Source organism: Amblyraja radiata, chromosome 2 (assembly GCF_010909765.2).
Source record: "Amblyraja radiata isolate CabotCenter1 chromosome 2, sAmbRad1.1.pri, whole genome shotgun sequence".
Lineage (NCBI taxonomy): Eukaryota > Metazoa > Chordata > Chondrichthyes > Rajiformes > Rajidae > Amblyraja > Amblyraja radiata.
In genome coordinates, this window is record NC_045957.1 from 133731578 (window position 1) to 133752864 (window position 21287).

At 41.6% G+C, this 21287-nt stretch overlaps 1 protein-coding gene across 1 annotated transcript; it reads left to right on the top strand.

Annotated features, from left to right (window-relative positions):
- The first annotated feature begins 5197 nt into the window (after positions 1–5197).
- Positions 5198–17442, top strand: LOC116985391 (putative uncharacterized protein encoded by LINC00614). Its single transcript, XM_033040191.1, has 6 exons — positions 5198–5306; positions 6491–6564; positions 11528–11681; positions 12289–12449; positions 15132–15335; positions 17429–17442. The coding sequence occupies exons 2-6, from the start codon at positions 6507–6509 to the stop codon at positions 17440–17442; spliced, it is 591 nt and encodes a 196-aa protein (XP_032896082.1). The 5' UTR covers positions 5198–5306; positions 6491–6506.
- The last annotated feature ends 3845 nt before the right edge of the window (positions 17443–21287 follow it).

The window sequence follows — 21287 nt, forward strand, 5'->3', positions numbered from 1 at the left end:
GGCAGTGGAGGCCAATTCTCTGGATACTTTCAAGAGAGAGTTCGATAGAGCTCTTAAAGATAGCGGATTCAAGGGATGTGGGGAGAAGGCAGGAACGGGGTACTGATTGTGGATGATCAACCATAATCACAGTGAATGGTTCGAAGGGCCGAATGGCCTACTCCTGCACCTTTTGTGTACATGCTATGAATCCCAATTGTGGAGACACTGGTATCGTTGTATCATTGTAGGACATTGATCATCTTTTAATCTGGATTTTTAACTTAAGTATTGTGGGTTTTTGTTAAATATAAATTATGATGTTTTTATGTGATATACCATGATTTTATATATATTTATGATATTTGATATGCAATGCATTTTTTAATGTAATGTTGCCCCTTGTCTGGACCTTGAGTCCGTAATAAAGTTTATTATTATTATTATTATTATTATTATTATTATTATTATTATTATTATTATTATTATTATTATTATTATTATTATTATTATTATAACCTCAGTGGCATTTAATTGTTAAATTAAGGTGGTGTTCAGCCTCACCACTTGGAATTTCCCTATTTGATTGCAATATAAACCTATTTACTTCCTCTTTTCAAACACTATATATGGTATGAGAAGCCATAACAAGGTTTTCAAAATGAACTAGAGAAAGCAGAGATGGAATAAAGCTTGAGGTAAAAAACATATTTTCTGATGAAACTTTCCGTACAGTTCTTATTTGATATTTGAAGATTCTCTGCTTCTAATTTCCATAAACTAATGCCAGTTTCTGAAATCTACTAATCTGTCAAAACTTACTGTTATTTACTTTATAAAGGAAGTAAAGGGGGTGGCACAATGGCATAGGGGTAGAGCTGCTTCCTTACAGCGCAGTTTATATCTTTGGTACGGAGTTTGTAGTGTCTTCCTGTGATCCCGTGGGTTTTCTTCAGGTGCTCCTGTTTCTTCCCATTCTCCAAAGGTCGGTTAACAGGAATTGGTGATGTTTCTCCAGAGATGCTGTCTGACCCGCTGAGTTACTCCAAGCTTTAGTGTCCATCTTCGATTTGAACCAGCATCTGCAGTTACTTCCTACACAGGTAAATTGGCTTCAGTAAAATTGTAAATTGTCGCTAGTGTTGGTGTATCCTGATCGCTGCCGACTGAGTGGGCCGAAGGGCCTGTTTCTGCGCTGTATCTCTAAAATCTAAAGATCAGCGGGGCTTTTACACCGGTCAATGCTTTTGCTTCATTACTGTCCATGTTAGGCAATATATATATATATATATATAGTCATTTCTATCATTGGCTTGGTTCAGAGATTTAGTGTGACATAATGACATGCTGTACTCGAGAAAAGGAAAAACAAATGATTCCAAGATCATTTCAACGGATCAATGGTGTTATTTGTCACATATGTAATTGCACAGTTGAAAATATTTTTTGCACGGGCATTTTTGGCGCTGTAATTCAGTCCGCTCTGCCCGTGTGCTCCCAGTACTGGAGCAGTTCTCACAAACCGACAGACCTCTATTTTCCTCGCCCCGTTAACTTTCTGACCCGGGGGCGCCTCCCGCAGCCTGAAGTCTCCGGCTCCCTCCCCGGTCCAAACCAGCCTTCGGGCGGGTTACAAGTCCCGCCGACTGCTGTCAATTTCTGCAGATTACCGGTCCCGCCGAGCCTTCGGGCGGGCAAGATATTTTTAACATTCATGTTGGAAAATATGATTTCCCTTTTAGTAAGGAAAACCTACTATGTTTGAAGGCAAATATCCATGGATTCTTAATTACATCTATCCATTCACTTGAATCTGTGCTACATTTTAGCACTTTAAGTGGAAGTCAACAATACATCGAGAACGTCATTGCTTTACATTTATTTGTTTCAAATATTTAAACTCGTGTTAATCTTTGATATCAATTTAGAGCAAAGTTTTGTAACTTAAAATGCAGAACCCAGTAGGATGCAATTGTTGAAGATTTTCAAATGGAGTCTTTAGAAACGAAAGTGGCAGAACCTCTGTCAAACGATCTTTTCCAACATGAGTGTTCAAAGTATTTTGATTTATTGCTAATGTTCTTTCCAGTAAGTACATAGTGAATAAATACAATTCTACTTTTATGGCATAAAACACGTAACATTGATTTTAAATGTAACTAGACCAAGTGGGGCCCGTTGGTGGTGGTGGGGGGGGGGGGGGGGGGGGGGGTCATACACACATTAACCACCCTCCACACACACACACACACACACACACACACACACACACACACTAACCACCCCCTTGATATTGTATAAATATTACTCATTCGCTCCAGAGAGAGAGGGGCAGAGAGAGAGAAGGGGGCAGAGAGAGAGAAGGGGGCAGAGAGAGAGAAGGGGGCAGAGAGAGAGAGAGGGGGCAGAGAGAGAGAGAGGGGGCAGAGAGAGAGAGGCAGAGAGAGAGAGAGGGGCAGAGAGAGGGGCAGAGAGGAGCAGAGAGAGGGGCAGAGAGAGGGGACAGAGAGAGAGGGAGAGAGAGAGGGGCAGAGAGAGAGGGAGAGAGAGAGGGGCAGAGAGAGGCAGAGAGATGGGGAGAGAGAGGGGGAGAAAGGGGCAGAGAGAGAGAGGGGAGCGAGAGGGGCCGAGGGGGAGAGAGGGGTTCCAACCCGAGGACCCGAGAGCTCGGCCGCTCCAGTACAGGGCCCAACTTGCTCGTTCTTTCTGCGTCTTTTGAATAACCGGGGGGGAGGGGGGTGGGGGGTGACATCACTCACAGCACGTGAGAAAACAGCGAGCGAAGCAGACCCATTGTGACGTCATCAGCGAAAGGCAGTTGATTTTAAATTCAACGTTTTGTCATATTTTTAAATATTTACAATAATAAGTCGAGAAATAAAGCATGAAATTTTCAGATAAGTAGTTTTAGGACGACAGGAAAAATGTCCACCGGAATATCTAAATATTTTATCGTTACCGTGGCATTTTTTTGGCGAAGATGTGATAACAAACAAACAAACACACAAACAAACACACATACACATACAAGATCAGACTTTTAATAGTTAAATGATATGATTTCCATCAATTCACAAAAGTTTAAGCTTAAGTGTTGAATCACCCACTGGGTAATTTACATTAATTAAGGTGAACTAAGACCAATTTGCTTTGGGTTGGACTTTTCTGATTTTTGGCTAAAAGCATTTTGGCAATATTCTATAATTAGCACGATATGAATAACATTGGTTGATGTTTTTAAAACCCTTTACTGGAAATGCTGATATGTTGTACTCATCAAGTCATATGATTAATCAAACCACTTGCCAAGATTCATGCCAAGTTTGAAATGTCATAAGAAATCACCAAAATATTCTCAAAATGAATGAGAAAAAAGGGTTTGATATGAGATAATAAACTTTTATTTAAAGTAATTTTAACTTATTCCTGTATTATTTAAATTGTTATTTAAAACATTTCCATTTCGAATTTCAAGGGATGAGGATTTTTTATAATTATGTGAAACATGTTTTTTATAAATAATGTTTCCTGAAAAATGTTGTTTATTGGAAACCTAAATTATCCGAGGTTTCTGGTGACTTCATGAATTTTCAGCTTAGTCAGTTGAGTAATATCCTGTCTGGTTTGCCAAAGGATATTTCTAAAAGTCCAGGGTGAATAAAAATATTTTCATTTTTTGAAAGTTTAAATAAAAGTAATAATAATTTGAAATATTTTGATACCCATCAAATCATGACTGTTTAACACTCAAGTGTTGAATTACAATAATTGAGATAATTAAATAAAATCAGACACGTTTAAACCAATCTGCAGGTTATTGCAACTTTTGGCTGAAAACAACTTTGCATATTTTATAACTGACGTATTGCATTGATTAATTTCTTTAGAACCTTTTACTGGAAGATTTTTCTTTTTACAAGTCAGCATGGATTTATGAAGGGGAAATCCTGCCTGACTAATCTTCTGGAATTTTTTGAGGATGTGACAAGTAAAGTGGATGAAGGAAAGCCAGTGGATGTAGTGTATCTGGACTTTCAGAAAGCCTTTGATAAGGTCCCACACAGGAGATTAGTGGGCAAAATTAGAGCACATGGCATTGGGGTTAGGGTATTGACATGGATAGAGAATTGGTTGGCAGACAGGAAACAAAGAGTAGGAATAAACGGGTCCCTGTCAGAATGGCAGGCAGTGGCAAGTGGAGTTCAGCAAAGCTCGGTGCTGGGGCCGCAACTATTTACAATATATATTAATGATTTAGATGATGGAATTAAAAGTAACACTAGCAAACTTGCAGATGACACAAAGCTGGGTGACAGTGTGAACTGCGAAGAGGATGCGTAGAGGAGATTGCAGGGTGACTCGGACAGGTTGAGTGAGTGGGCAGATGCATTGCAGGTGCAGTATAATGTAGATAAATGTGAGGTTATCCACTTTGGCGGCAAGAACAAGGAGGCAGATTATTATCTCAATGGTGTCAGATTAGGAAAGAGGGAAGTACAACGAGACCTGGGTGTCCTTGTACACCAGTCACTGAAAGTAAACTTGCAGGTACAGAAGGCAGTGAAGAAAGTTATGGCCTTCATAACAAGAGGAGTTGAGTATAGGAGCAAAGAGGTCCTTCTGTAGTTGTACATGGCCCTGGTGAGACCACATCTGGAGTATTGTGTGCAGTTTTGGTCTCCTAATTTGAGGAAGGACATCCTTGCTATTGAGGGAATGTAGCGTAGGTTCACGAGGTTAATCACCGGGATGAGGAAAGATTGGAAAGAACTGGGCTTGTATTCACTGGAATTTAGAAGGATGAGGGGGTATCTTATAGGAACATATAAAACTATAAAAGGGCTGGCAAGCTAAATGCAGGAAAAATGGTTCCATTGTTGGGGGAGTCTAGAACCAGGGGCCACAGTCTAAGAATAAACAGGAGGCCATTTAAAACTGAGATGAGTTGTGAATTTGTGGAATTCCCTGCCACGGAAGGCAGTGGAGGCCAATTCACTGGATGAATTTAAAAGAGAGTTAGATAGAGCTCTTGGGGCTATCAGATCAAGGGGTATGGGGAGAAGGCAGGCACGGGTTACTGATTGTGGATGATCAGTCGAATGGCCTCCTCCTGCACTTATTTTCTATGTTTTATGTTTCTATGTGTGACATGTTTTAATGTTTAAGCTAAATGATGAATGAATCAATTGTTGAACAGGATTAATTATTACAGATGTTATTCAACAGCGACAATGTGGTTTTATAAATCACCTGGCTTCTATACTTGGCTTTAATTGCGTAAGATTATTGTCAGGTGAAGAAGACAAAAACAATTCCACATTTATTTGGTAAGTTGATCTATAATTTGAGCCTGTGAATTAATGTGAAAATTTTTAAAGTGATAAATAAGATGCAGTTTTCTGTTTTAGATGGTGCTTTAACTATAAATTGTTTCCATTTTCTTCTTCGCAAAACTATTTCCAAAGCTAAATCCATCAAATGTTTTAATGTAAAAATTGCAAATGCATTACCTGTACAGGACAGGAATTAAGCTAACTTTGTTTTCATTACATGAATCCAAGTTAAGAATTCAAATATTTATAATTTACTTCACTCTTTCTAATACTTTAAGTTTTAGCTGATGACTGGAAAAATAATAATGATTCCTTAAATTGTAAAGACAATAAATATTAGATTTTCAGTGACAACAGGGGGACCTCATTGAAACTTACCGAATAGTGAAGTCTGGATAGAGTGGATGTGGAGAGGATGCTTCCACTAGTGGGATAGTATAGGACCAGAGAGCATTGCCTTAAAACAAAAAGACATACCTTTAGAAAGGAGATGAGGAGGAATTTATTTAGTGGTGTATCAGTGGAATCCATTGCCACAGAGGGTTTTGGAGGCCAAGTATATGAATTCAGTTAGTATATTGTCACATGTACCGAGACACAGTGAAAAGCTTTAGTTGCATGCTAGATTGACAGATTCTTGATTATTATGGGTATCAGGGGTTATGGGGAGAAGGAAGGAGAATGGGGTTGAGAGGGAAAGATAGATCAGCCATGATTGGGCTGAATGGCCTAATTCTGCTCCTATAACTGTTGAACCTACCCGGCTGGGATCTTCATCTATATTCATTAGTAAAGGATGGAATAATCTATTTTCTCACTTTAATGGAGGAGTTGACAGATCACAGACATAATCAGGTGGGGTTGTATTCCATAAATATAAATTCAGTGGCTGCCTGTGGTTAAGGTTAGATCTGAGTTCTTACAGACAATGGTGTCTGATTACGATAGGGAGTTTAGAGTCAGAGCGGTAACAGGAAACAGCATGGTAACAGTCACTTCAGCTTTGTATCAGAGCATCCTGTAATAATTGTCCGTATTCTTCACCAGTAATTCAAAGAAAGATGATGTAATTTTTTTGCTGCATAATACGATTCTACAAAAACAAGAGTGTTCATGGAATCTGACAAGCAAATATCTCAAAAAATGATCACTTTGTTTTATTCTCATTTGAGCAATAGGTTCAAAAGGTGGAAAATGGAAAAAAACGGTGAAGATATAGCTATTATCGGAATAGGGTGTAACTTTCCTGGAGGTAAGGAAAACATCAAAGGAAAACTAACCTTTCAGCAACATTACTGAATATGATTGACAAATTAGGGCTGATTTTTCCAGTGCTCAGAAAATTGAAAAAGTTCTCGAAGGTCAATGACGTTCCTATAATGGGCACAGCCAATTTTCTGTCCCCTTAGTTTGGTCAGTCTGCAGCACCCCCTGCCCATTTTTCATGTCTTTAAGCACACCGGTGATTCTTACGGCTGTGTATAATACAATTAAAGCATAGCCAGATCAAATCAAAGCATCAGATAGTTTTCTCTTTATACACTATTATATATGTTGGGCATCGACCTTCATGGGTAGAATACTGAAGATGTTATAGTTGCCCAAAGTTAGTTTTATTGAATTCATGGATTTAAATAACTAGTGTCTTCTCCTTGATGGGTGGGTCTTTAGGTTTTACTGGGGATTCCAGGGAATTTAAAAAAAATCATTTGCATATCCAATTCCAGAAAAAAATACTTGTTCTCAGTATTTTCAGAATCTGCTTAGATTGGCACATTAGCTGGTGGATCAATGCCAAGACAGCAGCAGCCTGCCTGATCCCACTGTGTTTCAGGATAACATTACATGCTAGGCCTTTAAAACCCATCTCATTAGCCATGGCACAAAGGTGAAGGTATTTGGCCACCCATTTATAATCTTAAGATGGTGGGGGAACCATCTTCCTAAATAGATTTATAACCATATAACCATAAAACAATTACAGCACGGAAAACAGGCCATCTCGGCCCTTCAAGTCCGTGCCGAACACGTATTTTCCCCTAGTCCCATCTACCTGCACTCAGCCCATAACCCTCCATTCCTTTCCCGTCCATATACCTATCCAATTTATTTTTAAATGATAAAATCGAACCTGCCTCCACCACTTCCACTTGAAGCTCATTCCACACAGCTACCACTCTCTGAGTAAAGAAGTTCCCCCTCATGTAGGGGAAAATAATTGTTCGGCACGGACTTGTAAGGCCGAGATGGCTGTAATTGTTATATGGTTATATTATATGATTGCCCCTAAACTTCTGTCCCTTAATTCTCAAGTCATGTCCTCTTGTTTGAATCTTCCCTACTCTCAATGGGAAAAGCTTATCCACGTCAACTCTGTCTATCCCTCTCATCATTTTAAAGACCTCTATCAAGTCCCCCCTTAACCTTCTGCGCTCCAAAGAATAAAGACCTAACTTGTTCAACCTTTCATTTATCTCAGCTTGATAATTTTTTGGTGATTGAAAAGAAGATAGTCTCATTTTCTTCCAATTGAATCCCTCCAATTGAGGCTATACCAGAAAGAGAGGAATAAAGAAACTCACTTGCAGCAAAGAATAGTTGGTTCAATCAGCTGCAGTCTTATCATGGAAAATAGAAAATGCGCACTTATTTCGTGCTGGTCATACAGGATCAAAAAATGCCGATGTATTCTCATATTTTGGATTCAAGGGTATATCAATATTTGTGAAGCAGGAGGGAAGTTAAGGTAACATTGATAAGGATTAGCCTTATCAGGTGGCTTCTGACACCTTCTGGCAGCAAGTACTCAGACGTTCTTTGAAAAACATGATTATCCTCATGAAAATCATACCAACTGTGGATGCTGGAAATCCGAAATAATAACAGTGCCGCATAATACACAGCAGGTCAGGCTGCAACTCTAAGATCAATGGCCCTTTGAGTTCTGACAAAGGGTCAACAATGCCTTGCTATTTGTCAGAGTTATTGAAGCAGAACCTACCATTAGCAGCAAGACACCCAGGCATATCAAGTACTGGGTGTGTCTGGTTGAGTTGCTGGCAAGAAAAACCACAATTCAAAATGTAGAAAGAGAACTGCAGATGCTGGTTTATACCAAAAATAGGCACAAAGTGCTGGAGTAACTCAGCGGGTCAGGCAGTATCTCTGGAGAAAAAAGATGGGTGATGTTTCGGGTCGGGACCCTTCTTCAGCCTGGTAGTTTGAAGAAGGGTCCTGACTCAAAACATCGCCTATCCTTTTCTTCCAGAGATGCTGCCTGACCTGCTGAGTTATTCTAGCACGTTGTGTCTATCCACAATTCAGAATGATGGAGATCTGTGCATAGCTTGAGCTTTGCACGGTAAAGGCATCGTGCGGGCAGGCCCACAAAACGACTGAGTAAATGAAGCGGGAGGTTTCATGTCCTAGATACCCCACATTCAGCAGGAGAACCAGACGGTTCCACATGGTAGGCTGCTCTGGAAGGTTAGATTGCATGGGATCCAAGGAGAGATAGCTAAATGGATAGAGAATTGCCTTCGTGGAAGGAAGCAGTGGGTAATAGTGGAAGGTTGCTTCTTTAACTGGAGCCTCTGACTAGTGGTGTACCTCAAAGTTTGGTGCTGGGCCAATTATTGTTTGTCATCTATATCAATGATTTGGATAAAAACGTACATGGCAAGATTAGCAAATTTGCAGATAGAATAGAATAGTTTCTTTATTGTCATTGTAACATGAACCATGTACAACGAAATTTAAAAATGTCAGCCAGTCAGTGCACCATTCAAACATTTCTAAAAGCTAACGATACATACAAGGTAAAATATTTAAAAAAGATAAACAACTAAAATAAATATCATGAAAATAGCACGCATAAACACCCAACCCTACATCTTTCTGTGGATTTCACAGTGTACCACAGTCCCTTAGTATGTATCGCCCCTGCGTTCCTTGGCGGCTACATTTAGTGCCTTTATAGCAGTGGGGTAAAAACTGTTTTTAAGTCTGTTTGTCCTTGTCCTTGTAGATCTGTACCGTCTGCCTGACGGCAACAGTTCAAACAGGGAGTGTCCGGGGTGGGAAATGTCCTTTATAATACTGGGATTTTTTGATGCAGCGGGAACTGTGTAAGTCCTCCAAAGTAAGGAGAGGGCAGCCGACAATCCTCTGGGTGTTGTCAATGGCCCTCTGAAGCGCTTTCCTCTGAGCCGCTGTGCAGCTGGTGTACCATACGCATACACAGTATGTTAGGATGCTCTCAATGGAGCACCGATAAAAGGACAACAGCAGTCTCTGATTGGTGTTATTCTTCCTGAGCACCCTCAGGAAGTGCAGTCTCTGCTGGACCTTTTTCAGCAACGCAGAGGTGTTCACGCTCCACGTCAGGTCCTCCTCAATATGGATTCCCAAGAAACGGAAATCCGCCACCCTCTCCACATAGTCCCCTCTGATAATTAATGGTACCATGTCCGTTTTATTCTTCCTGAAGTCTATTATTATTTCCTTTGTCTTTAAGGTGTTGAGGAGCAGGTTATTTTCTGCACACCACACTGTCAGCTGCTCCGCCTCATCCCTGTATGCGTACTCGTCCCCCCCGGAGATGAGTCCCACCACCGTAGTGTCATCCGCAAATTTGACAATGGTGTTGCTGTGGTGGGCGGGGGTGCAGTCATGTGTGTAGATGGTGTAGAGCAGGGGGCTCAGCACGCAGCCCTGTGGAGAGCCGGTACTGAGTGGGTGGTACTGTAGATAGTGAAAATGGATTTCAAAAATCGCAGCAGGGTCTTGATCGGTTAGCCAGGTGGGCTGAGGAATGGTTGATGGAATGTAATACAGAGGAATGTGAGGTGTTGCATTTTGGAAATTCTAACAAGTGCAGGACTTTACAAAGTGAATGGTTTGGCTTAGGGGAGTGTTGTAGAGCAGAGGGATCTAGGAGTTTGGGTACATAGTTCCTTGAAGGTGGTGACATGGGTAGATAGGGTAGTCAAAAATGCTTTTGGTATATTGGCCTTCATCAGTCAGAGTATTGAGTATAGAAGTTGTGAAGTCATATTGCAGTTATACAAGGCATTGGAGAGGCCGCATTTAGAGTATTGTGTTCAGTTCCGGGCACCATGTTACAGGAAATATGTTGTCAAGTTGGAAAGGGTACAGAGAAGTTTTACGAGGATGTTGCCAGGACCCGAAAGTCAGACCTATCGGGAGAGGTTGAGCAGGCTGGGACTCTATTCCTTGGAGCGCAGGAGGATGAGGGCTGATCTTATAGAGGTGTATAAAATCATGAGAGGATAGATATGGTAGATGTACAGTCTATTGCCAAGAGCAGGGAATCGAGAAGCGGAGGACATAGGTTTAAGGTGAATGGGAAAAGGTTTAAAGGCTTTTGAGGGGTAACTTTTTCACACTAAGGGTGGTGGGTGTATAGAAGGAGATGCTAGAGGAGGCAGTTGAGGGAGGCACCATTACAACGTTTAAGAAACAATTAGACAGGTACATGGATAGGACAGGTTTAGAGGGATATGGGCCAAACGCAGGTAGATGTGGCTCGTGCAGATGGGACGTGTTGGTCGGTATGGGTAAGTTAGGCCGAAGAGCCTGTTTTTATGCTCTGACTCTATAACTCTACCGTTTGCTGTGACTTTTATTTCCAGGGCTCTTCAGAAAAAGTTACAATAAACAAACACGCAAGCACCCCAGAAAATACTTGCCTGCTGCTAATACAAATTTTACTTGTCAAAAAGAAATTAACAGCTTTAATTAATTTGATCACAAGCTTTCACTATAACCTCCCACATCTGTACCCACTTATCACTGACCCGACTTTGTCCTGTTCCCACCGCTCTTTTTCAGCTTTCTCCCTCCTGCCACATTTAGTCTTAAGATGTGTCCCAGCTAAGACATCATCTGTTCATTCCATGCACGGATGCTGCCTGCCCGCTGGGTTACTCCAGCACTTTGTGTTTTGCTCAAGATTGCACCATCTAGTCTCATGTGTCTCCACTCAGAACTGTTGGCAATTCCCTCCAGACATCAGAGAAACTGACACATTGAAGCATCAGAAACTGCTGCTAATTCTTATTGCATAGATGCAGAATATTGACACTACACAAGAGACTGGCCTGGTCCATGAAACGTTACCTCCTCACAGATAAATAACTGAAATACAAGGGTAAAGACAGTTAATATCCAAATGATTTTCTTTCATTTTCCAGGCGAAGGCATTGATAATTTCTGGAAAGTTCTTCTTCAGGGAAGGAACTGTGTGGTTGACATTCCACCAAATCGGTTCGATACGACATTCTGGTATAACACTGATGGCAACAAAGCAGGGAAAATGATCACAAAACGAGCAAGTTTAATCGAAGGGTAATGACCTGTAAAACATTTAACAACATGACAAATTGAATGATAAATATCAGTAATTATAAATCAATAAAGAGCAATGTACTGTTTAATCTTGAGGTCTAGTTGAACTCGGAATTAAATCTGCAGATCATCATCGCGATGCTATTAAGAGGGCAAAGATTTTAACCATTTGTCAGAGGTTGAAGTTAGCTGGTCAGGGCTCGGTGTGAAAGTGGCCAACACAGTTGGTACAAACAGGTTAAATTGGCAAAGTTAATGATATAACTACTAGTAACAAATTTAACTTTGTTTTATCCCTATCATAAATGAACATTAAATCAAATATACCTGATTTTGCATTCTGCTTAAAATTATGCAGTCTATCTTTAATTGATTTTCATTGCTCTTTGACATAATGCAGTTTACATTTTTGCTAAATTTCTGTGAAAGTTTTCCAGATAATCCAAACTGTCAATCCAATAATTCAACAGAAGATTAATTATGAAGTGACCATAATGACTTTTATTTCCAAGGTTCTTTAGATGAATTTGCAGTCCATGAATATGTGATCACACTGGAGCACTTGCTGGCTGTTAACACAAACTTTATTTATTTTTTTAATTAACAGGTTTAATGAATTTGACCACAACCTCTTTGACATAAGGCAAATTGAAGCCAATAGTATGGACCCACAACATAAACTTCTGTTGGAGTGCACATACAAAGTGTTTGAAAATGCAGGGATTCCTATGGAAGAAATCAGTGGGAGTAAAACGGGTGTTTTCATTGGTGAGTAGTTATTGCTAGAACATGCATATCAGACCTGGTTATTTGGACCCCAAAACTTGTTTCATGATGTTATTGAAAGGAACATTCACCCACCTTTGACTGAGTAAATTCACTTTACAACCATTGCCTTTTGGACAAGGAATCCTAGATTTCCTTCAATGTTTATGGGAAGCCATGGAGTCAAAGAGTCTTAGTATTATCCAGCACAGAAACAGGCCATTTGGTCTACCATGTCTTTGCCAACCTATATACCCATCTACTGTAGGTACACAAAAAAGCTGGAGAAACTCAGCGGGTGCAGCAGCATCTATGGAGCAAAGGAAATAGGCAACGTTTATTTCTGGGAAGTGGGGGGGAGAAGAAAGGAAAAAGGAGGAGGAGGAGGAGCTCGAGGGCTGAGGGAGAGATAGGAAGGGGAGGAGACAACAAGGGCTAACAGAATTGGGAGAATTCAATGTTCATGCCACCAGGATGCAGACTCCCCAATTTTTTAGGTTCTTGGTGGAGTTAAGGTGGTCCAGGAGTCGTTGATTGAAGAGGTGGATCTTCTGGAGGATGAAGTATAGTTGGGGTCCGTTGTAGATTTGGGTGAGTGAGGCCCGAAGTTTCGGGAGAGTCAATGCGAGGTCCTGCTGGTGCCGGCACATCGCAGCCAGGGTAGATCTCAGTGCCCAGTTGGAGAATTGTAGTGTATGCCGGTAGATAGCCAGTCGTGTTTTAGATCCTTGGTGGAATCTACTGTAATCCCATTTACAACACATTGGGTTTGAATTCTATGCCTTGTCTATTTAAATGTTTGTCTAAACGCATCTTGAGTGTAATAATTGTATCTGATTCCACCACCTTCTCTGGCATCGTTCCTTTTATTGACTATCTTCTGTATCGCCTCAGTTCCACTAAAACTTCTACCTTTCAGCTTAAGTCTATGCCATTTTATTTTTGATAATCCTCCCATGGGAAGAAGATGTGACCACCCTGTCTATGGTTGAGTCCACAAATTAAAATCCTAAATTTCCCAAGGCAAATTTTCAAAGTATTCGACAGGGTCTTGTTGATTGCAAGAGCCAGATAAAGGGACATCTGCAAGTGGGATGCTTTTAAAAGTGAAATACGGAAAGTTCAAGGACAGCATGTTCCTGTCAGAGTTAAAAGCAATTCTGGCAGGAGTAGGGAACCCAGGGTGATGAGATGTATTGAGGCACTGGTCCAGAAAATGAAGGAGATGTATGTCTGGTATAGTAGGCAGCAAAGATCAAGTACATCTCATGAGAAGTATAAAAGATATACAAGTACACTTAAGAGGAAATGAGTGGAGTATAAAACAGGACACAGGGTAGCTTCTCCAAATATGTTAAGATCAAAAGGCTAACCAAGCAGAAAATAGGTCCCTTTAAATGATCACTGTGGGGTCATTAGAGATGGGTGAGGTATTAAATGAATATTTCCAATGTGTATTTACTGTGAAGTAGGTCCTGGAAGCTAAGAAATGTAGGAAAAAGGTGATGTGTTAGGACATATTCCCCAAAAATGTTGTTTGTCACCTTTATTAACGGTTTGAATGACAATGTTGTTAACATGGTTAGTAAATTTGCAGATGACAACAAAACTGGTGATGTAGTGGTCAGTGAAGAAGGTTATCTAAGATTATAACAGGATCGAGAATAATTGAGGAAGTGGGTTAAGAAATGGTAAATGGAATTTAACTCAGACAAGTGGGAGGTGTTGCATGTTGGTGAAGTAAACCAAGGCTGGATTTACAGAGTAAATGGCAGGGCCCTGGAATATGTAGAACAGAGAAACCAAGAGGTCCCTGAAATTGCCGACATGATTAGAAAGGGTGAAAAGAAGACATTTTGGACACACTTGGTTTAATAGGTCAGGGTATTGAGTACAAGAGTTGGAGCATCGTGTTATAATAGTACAAGTTGTTGGTGAGACCCCATTGTGTGCAGTTCTGGTCACTCAGATACAAGAAGGATGACATTGAGCTGGATAGGGTGCTGAAAAGATTTTATGAGGATTGGAGGGCTTGAGCTATAAGGAGAGGCTGGGTAGACTGTGACTTTTTTCCCTCGGGCATAGAAGTTTGAGGTGTGACATTTCAGTAAGATTATTTGGGAAATATTAAGAATTATTATTGCATTAAATGGTCATGTACAAAGATGAGTTTAGGGCCTAACCTCTTCTGGGAGACTTAGTTATAGAAACATAGAAATTAGGTGCAGGAGTAGGCCATTCGGCCCTTCGATTATTATATATCATAGAATTTGTTTTATGTAGCATTTGGAGACCATCTTGATTTACAGATCTAATTGCACAAATGCATTCACAGCAAATTGCTGTGTGATTTGCGTGTTCAAACAGTGAACTCCACTAACATTTTGAACACAAAATCCATTTCATAAACTGCATATGTTTGAGAGTAAATAATGGCTGATGGGAAACTGAAATTTCAATTATAAATTATAGTGAATTTTCCTGTGGTAAATGCAAATGGAAATAGGACTGGAAGGGGAATAGGATTTTGAGAGAATGATCAGGAGGAAGTGTTTGGAGTAGCTTGGGTAGTAATGCCAAATGAAGGCTCTAATTTCTACACAATGTAATATATTGTTTAACGTATACAGATGTAATATACTCATCATCACTATATGACACTTTATCCTTGCCTTCACGTTTTAGGACTCATGAATCGTGATTACGAGGGGATTTCAAATAACTTCGCCAAAAATATCACCCATTATAATGGGACCGGATCAGCAATGAGTATAGCAGCAAATAGGATTTCATTTGCTTTCAACCTTACTGGACCATCATTGGCTATTGATACAGCATGTTCTTCATCACTTGTGGCTTTACATTATGCTGCTCAAGCCATCAAGCAAGGTACAGGAAATATTTTTTATTGACAGTAAGCACTGTTACTTATTATTCACAAATTAAATGAAAAGCATGTATCAACTCTTTTTACAACAAACTAAATTTCATATGATGTCCACCCGTGGAAAAAATAAATTCTGTAAGATAGTGCAAATGGGTGAAACCAAGTTGGCAGCCCCTTTTACATTTAACTTGATTTTTGCTTCCAAATGCTTCATGATTATGTATTTTCAAGAATCTAAACTATTGTGACTAAGGAAGTATTGGGTGAAAAATAAATGTTTACGTGCATGGGACTTTGAACCCAGATAATGTATTGGTCAACATGGTAAGTCTCGTAAGTCACTTACTTCATGAGCCAGTCCTTTAGAGCCATCTAGAGGCACTGCCTACCCTGACTAAAATTTTAAATTGGTAATTACTAAATATAAATAGTAAAGGCGTGGGAGAATTATGCCTATCTAAGAGATCAATCTCTTAGTTAGGCATAATTCTCCGTGCCTTTCATCCACAGCAGTTGCAACACGCGAAGGTCTGTGCAGCCCACGTGCCGTCGGCGCTGCTTCAAGCTGACAATTTCAAGGGGAGCTGAAGGCAGCAGAAATTCTGCCTTTGCCGTACTGCGCAGGTGCAGCAGCCTACTGCGCAGGTGCAGCGCTAGTCTCTTAGCGGGTTTTTCAAATATGGATTGCCATTATCTGAAGAGTATCTCAGGAAGCAAAGAGAGAAGAATGGAGTTCATGTAATGTGGTAAGTACATTTCTTAGTGCTATATGTTTTTAAATACCGTATTTCCCGGGGTGGGGGTGGGGCGGGGGGGGGGGGGGAGAGTTCCTTTCACAGCATTTGGGGTAAAGTTGTGGGGAGGGCAGGAGTGTTGTGAAGGAGGGGGTCGGGATTATGCCACTTGCGACGCTCCTTGCACGGAGGCATGCAATGCCACCGCATTGAAGCCGGGGGGGAGAAGCAGCCACTGGGCCGGACAGCAGAACCGGCCGCCACCTCAGCACCTTCTGCCGGCCCCCGCTCATCTCTGGCAGTTCTCCGTCTAAAAACCTCTCTCCTGCCGCTCGTTGGTCTCACTCATGTCATCCGCTTCCCGCAAATCCTTAAATACTGACAGCGCAATTGAGCTTACTCGGCTGTGGGAATTTAAGGATTTGCGGGAAGCGGTTGATATGAGCGAGGCCGGCGAGCAGCAGGTGAGAGGTATTCAGACAGAGAGCACTGCCAGAGGTGAGCGGGCCGGCAGAAGGCGCTGAAGTGGCGGCCAGTTCTGCTGTCGGGTCCAGGCGGCCACTCGTAGCCACCCGAGCTGCTTCCCTCCCCGGCTAAAATGCGGTGGCTCCACGTTCGGAGCACCACAGCAGCGGTGAGTGAGTGAGTTACTGGCATTATTCCCGACCCCTTCTTTCTCAATGCTCCTGCCCTCCCCGCAACTTTACCCCTGGCACAGACTCTCCACACACTGTGAAAGGAACTCTCCCACCAATTGGTCCCTTGAACAAGTCTTGTCATTCAATAAGATGACAACTGATTCAACTTATCCCTGTGCTCCAGTTTTTCACACCATCTCTACACCTGCCGTCACCCTTCACCCCCCCCCCCCCATGCAGTAATTAAGAATTAAGGAGACTTGGAAGCCTTGGACAAATTGAATTGTTACTGTTTTTATTTTTATTTTGTATTTTTATGGAGAGAACAATCTGCGCATGCGCGGTTTACGTTTTTTTTTAAAAGCCGACTGACTGCCTACCTTGAGTAATTACCCCCGGCACGTGCCTGCTTTAGAGAGATAATGGGACCAGTATATAGTGATCTTTGGAAGTAGGAAATAAACATTAAAATTTACCAGAAAGTAAATTTGCTCTGAGAGATAATAAATATTTCATACCTGCCCTGTTTTTCAGTATTGTTTATTTCAGATACACTGACTTTTTTTTGGCACATATTATAGATAAGAAAACCAACAACAATGCTGTAAATCTATTAATGTTAGTGTGAGTAAACCGTGGAGATTGATTGTAATGATCCTATAGAGCAGAATTTCCAGAAATCTCCCATGTTTGCTTTCATGAATTTCCCTGGCTTATCTGCAGCTATGTTGACCTAAGCTTAGATATGAAATGGTGGAGTAACTCAGCTGGACAGGCAACATCTCTGGAGAGACGGAATGGGTGACATTTAGTGTCGAGACAGGGGTCCGAAGAAGGGTCTTGACCCCAAACGTCACCCATTCCTTTTCTCCAGAGATGCTGCCTGTTCCGCTGAGTTAATCCAGCATTTTGTGTCTATCTTTGGTGTAAGCCAACATCTGCCGATCCTTCCTACACTTGACCTAAGCTTATCTGGAGGTTGCTGCCCTGATAGTCTGGTGAGGTGCTGAGGCAGTCAAGTGAGGCAGAGATCTGTAAAAGGTCCTAGAAATAATTTAAAACCCATTTGATAATCAGAGATATTTAATAATAGTTGAAATACATTAAAATAATCAGCGAGAGTAAAATTTATTTTTAAATTGCCGTATATACTTAAAATACCTTAAAATAAATATACTAAGGAAACAAACCAGTTACCACTACTTTTTCTTTCAATCATAGTTAATGACCTCATTCAAATACATCTGCCTACCATCTGTGGCATAAAGCTGAAACATAGAAACATAGAAACATAGAAAATAGGTGCAGGAGTAGGTCATTCGGCCCTTTGAACCTGCACCGCCATTCAATATGATCATGGCTGATCATCCAACTCAGTATCCTGTGCCTGCCTTCTCTCCATACCCCCTGATCCCTTTAGCCACAAGGGCCACATCTAACCCCCTCTTAAATATAGCCAATGAACTGGCCTCAACTACCTTCTGTGGCAGAGAATTCCAGAGATTCACCACTCTCTGTGAAAAATGTTTTTCTCATCTCGGTCCTAAAGCATTTGGTTTCCCAGTTTGGGCTGGTTGTGCACAGACAGTGGTAACCTGAATGGCAGAGCAGGAGGAGGGATGTAAGAGCACCTGACCTCCAGCCCATTTCTGACTGTGTTTCAAAGCGCAGGACCAATGAGCTGATTAGCTAGGAGGACTTCCTCGGCAATTTCTACAGGATCACTGTCAAAACATAAGTACATTTATCTGTAGTTATGAGGATCTTCACATGATCCCTAAGTACTGCAAAACCAATAATTTTAATTTAAAGCAAATAGCTTTTTAGCCAATTTAGCACTGCCAATTCAATTCAATTCAATTCAATTCAACTTTAATGTCATTGCACAAATACTAAGTATGGGTACAACGAAATGCAGTTTTGCGTCAGTCCGTAGTAGTAGTGCATATAGAAATTTAAAAAAAAAGAAGATACAGAATAATCAAAAATACAGAATAATTAAACAATGGGGACGGAGGGGCCGGAGAAATCTATCGGCGGGACTCCGAGTTCAGCTATGTGATGGTATAATTGTAGAAGCTGTTCCTCATCCTACTGGTACAAGACCTGAGGCTCCTGTACCGCCTCCCTGATGGGAGGAGGGCAAACAGTCCATGGTTGGGGTGGGAGGGGTCTTTAATGATCTTCCCAGCCCGTTTCAGACACTGTTTTCGGTGGAGGATGGCAGGGAGCGGGGCACCGATGATGTGCTGCGCGGTTTTCACCACCCGTTGTAGTGCCTTCCTGTCCGCAACAGTGCAGCTGCTGTACCATACCGTGAAGCAGGTGGTCAGGATGCTCTCGATGGTACAGCGGTAGAAGTTGGTCAGGATCTGGGGGGACAGGTGGGCTTTCTTCAGCCTCCTCAGGAAGTAAAGGTGCTGCTGTGCCTTTTTGATCAGCTTGGAGGTGTTGAGGGACCAGGACAAATCTTCCGAGGTATGTACCCCGAGGAATTTGTAGCTGGAGACGCGCTCCACCTCAGTCCCGTTTATATGGATGGGGGTATGTCTGCCTCCTCTGACCTTCCTGAAGTCGACAATAATTTCCTTTGTCTTCTTGGAGTTGAGGACGAGGTTATTGTTGGCACACCAGGTTGTCAGGTGCTGGACCTCCTCTCTGTAGGCTAACTCATCGTTGTCACTGATCAGTCCTACCACCGTGGTGTCGTCAGCAAACTTAATGATGGCGTTGGATCCGTACTTAGGGATGCAGTCGTGGGTGAAGAGGGAGTAGAGGAGAGGGCTGAGCACACTGTTATAGTGTTATAGTGGAGGAGGTGAGGTTGTTGACCCTAACAGACTGTGGTCTGTTGGTGAGGAAATCCAGTGTCCAGTTGCAGAGGGAGGTGGAGATGCCAAGTCCGCTGAGTTTGGTGATCAAGCTGGCGGGGATGACAGTGTTAAAGGCAGAGCTGAAATCAATGAGCAGCAACCTGATGTAGGAGTTGTTGTTGTCCAGGTGGGTCAGGGCAGAGTGTAGGGCCGCCGATATGGCATCCTCTATAGACCTGTAGACAAGTCCTGTAAGTAGTAAATAGTAAATAAGTGATCTGCTCAATTGTTTTGGAGGTGATTGTATGATGAATGTTGGCCATGTCGCCAGAAGAGCACATTGTTTTTCTTTGAATAAATCAAAATCAAGTCAATTTTATTTTCAAATGCACGCGTACAATGAATTATAGGTACGATGAAAATCTTGCTTGCGGTGGCATCACAGGCACATAGACTGAGACAACACATAAAACATAAATTATTCAACATGGTGAAAAGAAAACGAATGTGCAAAAACAAGGCCACGCATTAGTGCAAATCGCAATTAGAAATCAAGTCCACGGTAGAACAGGCCTGCTTCAGCAGTCTAGTGTTAGGCATGTAAATCACGTAGTTAGTTTATTTTATTTTACATCTGCCGAGATTCAATGAAAAGCTTTTTTGTTGCATGCTATCCAGTCAGCGGAAAGGCCATGATTATAATCAAGCCGTCCTCAATGTACGGATACAGGATAAAGGGAATAATGGTTAGTGTAAGATAAAGTCCAGTAAAGTCTGATTAAAGACTCTTCAATGAGGTGGATGGTGGGAAGGAACTGTAGATGCTGCTTTACAACAAAGATGGACACAACATTCTGGAGTAACTCAGCGGGTCAGGCAGCATCTCTGGAGAAAAGGAACATAAATTATTTAAGAAGAAGAGTTTTGACCCGAAACGTCACCTATTCCTTTTCTCCAGAAATGCTGCCTGACCCGCTGAGTTAGTCCAGCATTTTGTGTCTATCTTCGAAGTAGATGGTAGGACAGGACCACTCTCTGGTTGGTGATAGGATGGTTAAATTATTTGATAACAGCTGGGAAGTAACTGTCACCTAATCTGGAGATATGCGTTTTCACACTTCTGTACCTCTTGCCTGATTGGAGAGGGGAGAGGAGAGGGAATATCCGGGGAGTGACTCGTCCTTGATTATGCTGGTGGCCTTGCCAAGGCAGTGTGAAGTGTAGATAGAGTCAATGGAAGGGATTTTGGTTTGTGTGACGATCTGGGTTGCTTCCACAATTCTGTGCAATTTCTTGTGGTCTTAGATGAAGTTTATTCCCAAACCATGTCGTGATGCGTCCTGATAAAATGCTTTCTATGACGCATCTGTAGAAGTTGGTGAGAGTTGTTGGAGAGGGAATATCTGGGGAGTATCCACTGCCCCCCAGCTTCGTGTCATCCGCAAACTTGGAGATGTTGCATTCAATTCCCTCGTCCAAATCATTATTATATATTGTAAATAGCTGGGGTCCCAGCACTGAGCCTTGCAGTACCCTACTAGTCACTGCCTGCCATTGTGAAAAGGACCCGTTTACTCCTACTCTTGGCTTCCTGTCTGCCAGCCAGTTCTCTATCCACATCAATACTGAACCCCCAATGCCGTGTGCTTTAAGTTTGTATACTAATCTCTTATGTGGGACCTTGTCGAAAGCTTTATGAAAGTCCAGATATAACACATCCACTGGGTCTCCTTTATCCACTCTACTAGTTACATCCTCAAAAAATTCTA

Bases quoted from the DNA above. Each gene is read 5' to 3' on its own strand.
- LOC116985391 (XM_033040191.1), top strand. From the start codon at position 6,507: ATGGAAAAAAACGGTGAAGATATAGCTATTATCGGAATAGGGTGTAAC. The intron at 11,682-12,288 runs GTAATGACCTGT...TTTAATTAACAG, and splicing joins CGAGCAAGTTTAATCGAAGG to GTTTAATGAATTTGACCACA. The intron at 12,450-15,131 runs GTGAGTAGTTAT...TTCACGTTTTAG, and splicing joins TAAAACGGGTGTTTTCATTG to GACTCATGAATCGTGATTAC.